This window comes from Parasteatoda tepidariorum, chromosome 5 (assembly GCF_982258835.1).
Source record: "Parasteatoda tepidariorum strain Cologne lab strain chromosome 5, Ptep-v5.0, whole genome shotgun sequence".
Taxonomy (NCBI): Eukaryota; Metazoa; Arthropoda; class Arachnida; order Araneae; family Theridiidae; genus Parasteatoda; species Parasteatoda tepidariorum.
Window position 1 is genome coordinate 19953907 of NC_141759.1, and position 11440 is coordinate 19965346.

Below are 11440 nucleotides of genomic sequence, written 5' to 3' on the forward strand. Positions count from 1 at the left end.
GGGCTTATACTGTTCATAAAATCTTGCATTTTTCCTATTTCTATCAAAATTTCTTTTTATAAGAAAGTTTTACTTTAAAGTTAATTTCCTTATTTTCTTCAAGAACATAAAAAATTCCTTAAATAATTTTTTTCCAATATTGAATATAGTGAAAGTTTTCAAACCAACTTACCAAAAAGTGAGTAGGAAGCCCTTAATTATAAAAATCTTATTGTAATACAATACAAATATTAAATTTATTATTTATCAAGCATCAAACATTACAAACCATGCAAATATTCCAAAGTTTTAAACATTTTGTTATCCAGATGCCTACTAACTTATATCTTTTTGTTAAGAAGCTTTTTCTTGTACTTTTTTGTATCCAATATTAAAGCTCAAGACAAGACTAGGCATATTTCAATTTTGTTTAATATTTTAAAGAGTTGTAGTAAAAATAAACAGGATTTCGAGATAATAGTAAAAAGAAAAAAGATGTGGCATTTCCTACTACAAAAAATATTGACCACCTAATAAATTTGTTGTTTAAGTTAGGATGAAAAAAATATGTATGTTAGAAAAAATATATTTCTATGCATTGTTTCATTATTGTTTATAAGTAATTTTGATTTTAGGTTGGTCAAATGTGACAGTCTCTGATTCTTCGAGAACTGAATATATTCTGAGCTCTTTGAAGCCATATACTTGTTATGTGGCTTTCATTAGAGTTCTGACGAACAGTGGTTGGAGCGAAAACAGTGATTATGCTTATGAATCTACAATGACATCTGGTAATTTCATTAAATCTGAAATAAATATTAGACTGTTTTTATCATTTTATGCACGCTTATTCTTGGTTACTTGAATATTTATTAACATGCATGATCATTCTTATTTTTTTTTAAAGTGATAACTTTTTGTTCTATTTTTTTCTCTGTATATTATGGTATTTAATAAAGAATTTTTTTAATTTTTTCTTTATCTAAACTAGTTGACTTAGTCATTTTGAAATCTACCTTTTTACGTGAAAGTTTTTACTCCACTTCTTTTTATTTCCTAATCTTTTAATAAATTATTGAGGTATATTATGCAGTTTTAATTTTCTATTTTAGATGTGTTTTTAATGTATGTTACTGTTTTTAACGGGTTTCACCCTAAAGTAAATAAGTTTCGATTAAATTCTATGTGATAATTGCCTTTTGTATTGTTATATTGACAAGTTGCAGTGGCTCAGTGGTTTATGCGCTGAACTTTCATTTAAAAAAACTGAAGATCGATCCCCATCTGCAACTTAAAACCCACCCGGCGTCAGATGGATGGGTACCAGTTTGTCAGAAAAGTAAAAGCAGCCTGCGCACAATGCTGTCTACGTTGCCACATTAATTTCATTGGCAATGTAATTGTGGAACTTTATTCTGGCTCACAATGGACTAACTTTCTAATTTGATCAAAAGAATAAATCCCAATTTATTTACTGTTTATTTCTGAATATAAGACGATCAATGTATAAGCCAAAGAGTACACTTTTTATTTGGAAATTCACCCAAAATTCAAAACTGGTAAATAATCTGGAAAAAAATCATGGTTATCTTGGAAATTTATATATGTAGTGTGCAAAATATATAACAGACCACCCTTAATAACATTTGATATAAAGATCAGATTTTCACTAAGACTCATTCATAAAGGCTCACCGGGGTAACCTCAGATATGCTAATTAATAAGTCCAGACGATATTTTAAATTACGAAATCAGACTCAAAAACGTACTTCCTCTGAATAAACATACTTTTTTTTTTGTTGACAGATTAGGATTTCTGACCCCCTAAATATAGGAGGGTGCCTCTATCTATGAAATAGGGTCTTAATAGTTTAATCAGGAGAGCGCTTCAAAGTTTGAATCCCTTAATGTCAATTTTATATTTTGCGTATTTCGCTATATCTCGAAAACTTTTTTGGTAAATTGAAAATATTTAACACACAATACATTTTCTAAAATATCTCAACTTTAATTCAGAAATACACAATATATATTTTAAGTTTATACTATTATTAATGTAATTATTCTATTTCAGCTCCAAGCGATTCTCCGAGGAATGTCATTGCGTCTGTTGTTCCCGTTGATCATTATTCCGCTGAAATAGAGGTGATATTTGATCCTCCGACAACACCTAATGGAGTGATTACCAAGTACGAAATATACTACAACGAGTCTTCATCTGAAGATTCAACTCTACGGAAGGAAGTAAAACCGGATGAAAGCAGGGTCAGAATTAAGAATTCTGTCCACTACTATACAAACTATTCCATTCAAGTGTCAGCTTGTGTCCAACAGGCTTGCTCCAAGTTATCCACTCCTGTTTATGTTTTCACTGGAATTTCAAGTGAGTCTCCTGTTTGCTTTTTTTATTTTTTGTGTGTTTGATAAAACAGTTTTGAAAGTTGTTCCTTGTATTCTTTTACGTAGCCTATATATACATAGCATTTTAAAAGGTGCTTATTTTCGTATTTTAAAAGCCCATAAGGGTGCTTTTTTCATTGGGTGTTTTTATAAAGTGCTTAATTTTCCCTTTTTGAAATTTTTTTTTTCGTTACCATGTCGGTTTTTATTATGTATTACCCGAAAATTGTTTTCACATTGTTTTATTCAATGTTTTCACAATTTATTAAACCATAATCCATTTCTTTGGACTTTCCTCCCATAGTGTCTAAAAGCTCCAATCATTTTACATGTTTAATGAATTACGTGCGAGTCCGCATGTGTGTTTACTGAGCTTCGGTGAGATTATTGCACTCTCATGTGCAAGTCTGCTGCATTTTAGAAGATATTCTCAATTTTAGGCTTCATTTTCCACCCTCTGATATAAAACTGAAAGAATCTCTTGATCATTTTATAAAGGCTAACATAATCAAGAAAACAGAAACTAGAACTAGAACTATAATTATTTTATCATGATCATGTACAGTCTTTGAAAATTATTTTGCATTATGTTAATGTTATATAGCGCTTAAAAATAAGTTTTGAATACTTAAAAGGCGCTTATTTTTTGTTGAAAAATTTGGCTCTGCACCCTGTATAGGTCCTAACTTGTATTGTCTTTTGAACAAATTTTAAGTCATAGAAATATTTATTTTTCAATTCTTAATCTTAGTTTCTAAAAAATAGCATCTATACCATTTTTTATTCAGGACCCTATAAAATAAAACCAGAAAGATCTGAAAGAAAGTCAACAGATTTATGGTCGAAACATTTTTTTGCACGATCTAGAGGAAGACCAAAATTACGATAAATTGATTGCCTTGAACAAGATCTTAAATTTAAGAACTAGGAATCAAAATGCATCACATGGGAGAAAATGGAATTCCATTGTCAAAAAGGCCATGATCAACACCAGATTATTATGTTTTTTTAAGAAGTATGCAGTTCAGAAAGTTAATAGAAATTTATGAATTTCAAAATTTCAGAGAGATTATAAGACTTATAGAGACTATAGAAATTGTCTATAAAGCAATGTAAAGTCTCTAAACCGTTCTGAAGAAGACGAAAAACTTAACATTTTATTCATTTTCAAAGTTTTTATTAGAATATATGCTGTATCATTCACAGAATGTACTGTGATTATCAAATTACAGTTTTTAACTATTGTGAACTAATTATTCATAATTTTTTTTTATAGTAACGCTAATTTAATAATTTAAAACTAGAATTTTGCATTCTTTTGCTGTAGTCTTGTTTATTATTTCATTAAAGCAAAAAGCTTCAATAATAGGTCAAGTTTCAGTTTAAAAAGTTCTTTCAGCCTATAATGATTCTGATTGATTTTTCTCCATAGATCCTAGTCCTGTGAATAAACCAAGAGTGGAGCAAATTGATTCTACTTCGAACATCACTTGGGACCCTCCAAACCCTCCAAATGGACCCATAAATTTCTATGAAGTAGAACTATACAGCAATGACACTGGCAAAAGCATGCATTATGTCGTCAACTCTTCCAGCTCTTTGTCCTTGAAGAGAGAGTGCAACGTTGTTGAGCCAGATGAAACTGTTTATGAATTGAGTGTCCGAGCCGTGAATTTGGGAGATTTAGGATCTCATCTATATGGTGAATATAGTCATCCTACAAAAATGACCTTCTGCAGTCCAGGTAAAATTCTTTTCTTTTTTTTTCTCCTTTTTTTTCTTCTTAAAACTTCTTTTTTTTATACAAAGCACATGTTATACATCGTATGTATGGTTATGCTTTTTTAAATTCAATACTGAAAAATGCCCCAGTTCTGATGCATATTTTTAATTGACACTGCTAAATTATCTGAATACAATATATATATATATATATATATGTATATATATATATATATATATATATATGTATATATATATATATATATATATATATATATATATATATATATATATATATATATATATATATATATATATATATATAGTAAAACTGCTAGATTTCCCAGTAGACTGTCTTCTGATGTAGTCAAGAATTTTTTTAAGTATTTTGATATTTTAGAAAGTTTCCTATGATATATATTAAAAGTGAAATTAGAGACAGTGCATGTAGCATACTACTAAAACAAAAAATAAATAAAATCACTCAACAGCTTAATTTCAAAATAAATTTACAAGCAAAAACAACTGACCAGTGTTGAATTGCTTAATTTTTTTTTAAATCTATTTTAATTTAAAAGTATGAATTCTAAAACATATAAAACATTTTTTAGCCTATTTAAATTTCTATTTGCTTGATATATATATTTTTTTCTTTTATATTTCAGTGACTAAATAAATCCCTAATATTCTCTGAGTTTAAAATATTTTAGATATCATGCAATTGATAGCATGTATACAAAATAGAACTAACATCCAAATTTAAATTATACTGCTTTTTAAAAAGAAAAAGAAAAACATATGTCTTATTGAAAATTGTTTTTCATCTTTAGGAAAATCCGTTCTTCCTCTTGTGGGATTCATACTTGGAGGTGCTTTTGCCTTTGTGATTGTTGTTATCGTTCTGTCAGTTTTTGTTAACAGGTAAACAATGTTGTACTACTAGTTTATGATAATACCTTTTTTGAATTTAATGTAGTTATGGTAAAGGAAACAGATTTTGAAACTAAGTTTTTTTTTTAATACGTTTTTAGGTGTCGCAAAGAAGTGATATCGAGGAAAAATATAAACATCAAACTTCCTTTGGAATTGGAAACTCCATTTGGTGTAAGTATGAGCATTTCATAAAAATATCAAATCTGCAAATTGTGCACAAATAAATCAACTGTGGAAACCACTTCAAATGTTAAAAGAAATAAGCAATTAACAGCAACAAAAAACATTATAGTTGATATAAGATTAATCATTTCATCACATACTTAAGTAGTAGCTTCAGACACTTACTTCTATTATTTCACTCAAATGATGAATAGGACTCAGAGCATAAGGATTATGATGACATTAAAACAATCCATAAAACTCAGAATGGCCGTAATTATAAGACACTTGAGGCCTGTTTACATGGTCAAAGTACTTGAATCCAAGAATGTGGAGAAATTTCTTTCTCCAAGAAATTGGATGATTCGTTGACACTATCCAAGATCTTGATTGCCACTGATTGGTCGGATGAAAAACCTGTGCATGCGCATTGTTAATCTTCAACATTATAAAACCCGATTTACAAGAATTTAAAGATACTAAATAAATTCTAGTAAAATCATAATACAGTACAGAACCCGTTATCCGGAAATCAGAAAACCAAAAAACCGGAACGAAATTCGATACATTTTCCCGCCATTTTTTTTTTTTTTCCTCATAAGATTTTAGGATTTTTCTTTCTTTTTTGAAAGATGTTGTTTACCTTACCATCATTTTGGAAATAATCATTAGTGTATTACTCCATCGTTTTTTCTTCTTTTTAAGATTTATTCCACAAAAAAATTATTTTTTTAGTTGGGTTTAACAATAAAAAAAAAACGGCTTTTTGTAGCGATTCAGAAAACCGGAAAAATCAGTTATCCGGAATAGCGATGGTCCCGATCGTTCCGGATAATCAATTCCCTACTGTAACATAACTAGACCCTAACAGGTTAATTTATTCGGATTAAAATATATGCCTGCTTGTTGACGTTGCAAATCTTTAGAAGCTGATTGGTTAAGGGAGGAAAAACTTGGATAGAAAATAGAACATGCTCTACTATCATTCAAGGACTTGGATGAACGTTTACAAGCTCCAAGCAAAACAAGTTTCCATCAATTTCAATCAATCTTTGTCCAAAAACTTGGATCGCATAAACAGGCCTTTACAATGAAGACACATATTAACAGGAAACACACCATTAGAATAAGAGTACATAATAGCGAATATCACTAAGCATAAACAGTGTAATACAGGTGACCGCTCTGTTTTTCTTTCATGTAATTTACATAATGTCAACCCCTGCACCCCCTGACCAAGTTGTAAACTAAATTATGATTACGTCTGATTAAAAAAATATGTGAATCTCAAACTATGATACGATATGCCACAGCATTTGATAACTTCGCTCTCTTGTGGTGAACCTTATGTTCACTCAAACATGTGTAAATAAATCATTGAATGTAAATAACAGGTAGGAATTTAGCTAATAATGTCCATAGATCAGCGCAAGTAGCGTCGATCGACATAACGTTACAAATTTGCTTAAGATAAACGGATCAATTAATTAATCCTAAAGAAAAATTACTAATGAAAAAAAGTTTCCCTGTATTTTTTGAAAGCTATTTGAAACCATATGTTTATTTTGTTTCCAGGTATTGCTATGAACTCTGTGAAATTCTATGTATAACAGTGTAATTAAAACCGCTACAAATTATGCAAATTATTTTTTTTATCATATAAATTAATAAAGAGGAATATTTATTTTGTGAAGGAAATTATTAGATTCAAGAGAAAGGTTTGTCTAATAATGTCATTTCAGCATAGCTGCCAACTGTCCTGAATTTTTCGGATTTGTTCCTAATTTTTAAATCAAATCTGAAAATCTGATATTTTTATAAAAATTCCGAATTTTCGTAAAATTGCAGTATTTTTGCTTTTAAACCAATCCCTTGCTGATCGCCGCAATCGTGATTATTGCGTAGAAGTAATTTTTAGTATCTTTTTATTGGGAAATACTATTTCAATAGCTGTTACTGATCATTTCACTAAATTGAATCTTAAACAACTATTATTATTTTTTTTAAAAATGTTTTGTAGTATTTAAACATTTGCATCAGAAATATTTGTTTATGATGTAGTTTAATATTTACCTGCATTTTATAATTTGGAGAAGAATAATTATATATTAATAGGTAATGTTTTTTTTTTTTAACTATTTTACCGGTATTCCTAATTATAAAATATTAATATTATAAATTTCCCACAAAAGATAGTGTATATCATTTTTTTTTTTACTAATTTACATAAGGTATTTAAATGTATTATGTCTATTAATGTTATTATTTAATAGTTAAATTTTTGTCTTACTCTCGTAATTGGTGCGTATAATTTTGTCGCATATAGTGTTCCTAATTTGGCAGCTATTTTTCAGCATATAGTAAAAGTGTGAATTTGAAATACTAAAATCTAAAATCATCATTTAAATCATTAAATTGTTTAATAAAATGAACTATTCTCAACAAATTATGTAAATTTGTATTTTTTATTTATTTTTGTTGTTTAGAATTCTTTGAACTCTTTCAAACTTAAAAATGGCCTTCAAAAGACTGCACCTGATTCTTCCATACCATGTGATCGAGCCTACGAGCGACTCTGCACCTTCGCTCAGGAAGGGAGTCAATGTGATCCTGATGGAGTAAGAATTATTTATTCTGCACATTTAAAAAAATCCCCTCAATAATGCTAATCATCTTAATTTCCTTTATGTATAAATTGGGTAAATGTGAGATTTCATCACTCATTCCTGGGAAGATTTTTCAAGTTATTTATCTTTTTTCTTTACTTGTTTTCCAATTTTTTTTCTCCAAAGGCTGTGACTGCTAAAAAAGTTTAGAAAGTTCAGATTTAAATATTTTGTTAAAACCATTAAATCACAAGAGAAATCAATAAGAATTATATTTTACTAAATTTAGATTAAATTTCTGATTTTCATAAGGTAAAATTATACATTTCTCAGTTTTTAAATTTGATCTAGTAATTGATTTCCAGGATGCTGAAAAATTATTTTACCATTAATTGCTCAAATACAAAAATAGTTTTTTAAAAAAATTAAGAGAATCTAAAATCCAGCATGCTTTATCTCATAAATTCTGATTGGGTAGCAGCTTTGTATTTAACATGTTTAGAAATATACTGCCAACTAGAGTAAATATTCACCATCAGTTTATTTGCAAAAATCAAATAAGGAGGATTAAAATCATATTTATACTATTCCAAACCTGTCTCCACCCTATTGACAGTTAAATTCGACTGAGAGAGAAAAGCTTCTTAAATTTTGTTATATTAAGTAAAAAAGCAGTTTTTGTATATTAATTTTAAATATTTTTTAATAGTGGGGAGAAAATGATGTTCACTCTCATAGAAACAACAGTGGGGAAAGCAACAAATCTGGAGTTTCTTCTGCAGACACTACTCGAACTGTAGTTTCGATGGATTCGAGCGTCGAACAGGAATGTGACACAGTCAATTCGGGTTCTTCCATCCCATCCCACTCAGGTGGGACAAATGCAGAGGACCTGGAACAGCTATCAGGTCCATTTACGTCACAATTTGTTAATAATACCAACATGACCTTTTCAAGATGCTTCGTACGACCGAGAATGCCTGCCAAAGGGGAGGAATTGGGAATAATGCCACCTTATTGCAAGTTTAGTGAAATTCCTTCTGCAATACAGGAAAATCAATTTTCTGAGAACCCATATCAGTCTCGTTTCTCCGCAGAGAGCTTTCTCCAAAGCTTATACAAAATAAATAGTGAGCCCTCTCTTTACGGTTATGGAGATGAGGATCTAGAAGTAGTTAGCACCCCTAACGCACCACCCTATTCTAAATTTGGTTTGGCTCGGAGCAACACCCATTTATGCGAAATGAATAGACCTAATGTTGGCTACTCTAAGTTTGGCACCATGTATAGCCCCAACGGCATTCAAAATAATGCCCAAATATTCACTGTTTTCATGCCACCTAATGGTCCATTACCTGTGTTGCCATTATCAGGTCGTGATAAGTGTCCCCTGCCCAAAAATGTTGCTACAAATCAAAACTCATTTAAAAGTACCAATGGCGCATACTCTAAATTTGGTGTTGGCAGACCAGCCTGGGAAACAGGCAAAAACTATGTTCCTGTTAAGAGTGTGCTACCCGCGAATGCAGATGTCAAATCGACAGACAATTCTTCGCCTAAATACACTGCATCTGATGTTGCTTATCCTAGTCAGACTAATAATCAGCCGCAAGAAACGTTGGAAATGGATGACGATCCTCGTAGTTTGTTAGAGGTAATGGCTGCAGACGAAAGGTTTGCAGCACCCTCGGTGAAAACTGTGCAAAATCTGCCAATCGCTTGCAATGGCATCCTGCCCGATGCAGGACCCATAAGTGAACTTGGATCAGTTCCAATTGCCAATGGTGTTGATGACACGAATCACAAGTTTGACGATTCTTGGAAATATTTTAATGGAGATGCACCACCCATTATGCCATTAAGGGTTGACGATTATGAGGAACCAGAATCTTATAGTCCTCCAAAAACACCAGACAATAGAGAGATATCAACTGCTAATAACAATTATATCTTGCTCAGTGAGCTTGCAAAGCAGAAACTACTCTCTGTGAATTCTATACAATGTAACAATTTAACAGACACACCTGTTGCCAGTGTATGATAAATATTTGTATGTTACCAATATCTGTCATCATATAAATGTTACCAGTGTATAGTAACTAATATCTGTCATCATATACATGTTACGGATGCATGATAACAGTTACTTGTATATTATCCAGATACAGTTTATCAAGCAGCTGTTACTTTTGTATGATGAGATATTTGTATAATATGATATACTGTTCATTTGCACTTGTTACTGGTGTATGATAACAGGCATTTGTATTTTACCAGATACTGTTTATCCTGCCAAAAGAAAGAATATTTAATTATATTTCTGCTGCACTGGTTTAAAGTTGCAAAACAATTACATTTAAAACCAAATTGAAATTTTGTTTCTGCAAAAAATTGTAAAAAGTTTTTTTTCCTGTATAAATGTCTCAAAAAAAACCCAATATGATAGCTGTATATTTGTTAATTTAATAATGAGGTATATATATATATATTTGTGAAAATATTTTATGGACTTGAATTTTTGTTTACTCATTACATTTTAAAAATAATCTTTGCTTGTTGAACTGCAAGGAGCGTTTCTGCTTCTTTTGTTTATTATATTTAAAAAAAACTTCTTTTTTTTTTTTAAATAATTGATGATTAAAATCTGACAAATTTTTTAAATTAATTCTTCAATTCAAATTTTAAAATTTTGTAATAACAATTTCTGATATACGTAAAAGAAAATGACATCATGTTTTTACCTAGTATATATATATTTATTTATAATTTCTAATTGATTTTATATAAAATTGAGAAGTATAAAATTGATTTTTATGTTACTTTTCTTCAGGTTTCACATTATAATGGAAATTTATTTATAAAATATTATTACACCTTTTTTTTAAAAAAAAAAAATATGTTTCCATAAATGATTATAAATAACCTAAGTGAAATTGATGTAATAATATGTTCAATTTAATGCCCAAATTATGCATATCAACTTATATTTTATCAAAACGCATTTCATGAAAGTTAACTATCATTTTAGTTTTAAATAACTGTATTTTAACGTAATTTATTTAGCTAAATTTTCAGTTCCTATCCATTTAATTTTTACATTCTATTTATTAACTTTTTTTTCGTCTTTTCAAAACAATTTATTCTACTCAAATTACATTTTGCCTGCCATAAATGTACCTTATTTAAATATTCAAAAAAAAAATATTTCTTGCTTTTTATTGGTATATTTTACTTTTTTCATTATTCATATATTCAGCGTTATGAAGAAGAAGAAAAAATTCGCTAACTTTTTATTACATTGTTTTCATTTTGACAGTTATATTAAAATTATAAATTTTATTTATAATAAATTATTATTATAAAAATAATATCAAATAAAATGTCTTTTAACCTTCTTCGTAAGTAGACTTTATGTTTCTTATTTTTATTTTTCAATAACAACAAAATAAATTTTTACTTGCTTTTTAAAGTTTAATCTGCTTGTTATGAAAAATTTGCAAGTACAAATATTTTGAACTTTTCTTTTCAACCCTAACTATTGAGGGAATGATTTCAAATATTGAAGACTATTTCTTATAGAAAAATATCATTTATATAATATTGTACAGATGATCAATGAAACACAAATAAATCGAAGA

General features: G+C 29.1%; 1 protein-coding gene across 9 annotated transcripts in view; it reads left to right on the forward strand.

Annotated features, from left to right (window-relative positions):
- Window positions 1–10104, forward strand: part of LOC107445872 (uncharacterized) — a 256280-nt gene extending 246176 nt beyond the window's left edge. For all 9 annotated transcript variants that reach the window (XM_071184745.2, XM_071184742.2, XM_071184746.2 and 6 more), the window contains 7 exons: window positions 615–770; window positions 2054–2362; window positions 3812–4123; window positions 4932–5022; window positions 5133–5205; window positions 7683–7814; window positions 8512–10104. In XM_071184745.2, the coding sequence (XP_071040846.2) occupies window positions 615–770; window positions 2054–2362; window positions 3812–4123; window positions 4932–5022; window positions 5133–5205; window positions 7683–7814; window positions 8512–9843 (2405 nt within the window). In that variant the 3' untranslated portion in view covers window positions 9844–10104. The remainder of the gene's footprint in view (window positions 1–614; window positions 771–2053; window positions 2363–3811; window positions 4124–4931; window positions 5023–5132; window positions 5206–7682; window positions 7815–8511) is intronic.
- The last annotated feature ends 1336 nt before the right edge of the window (window positions 10105–11440 follow it).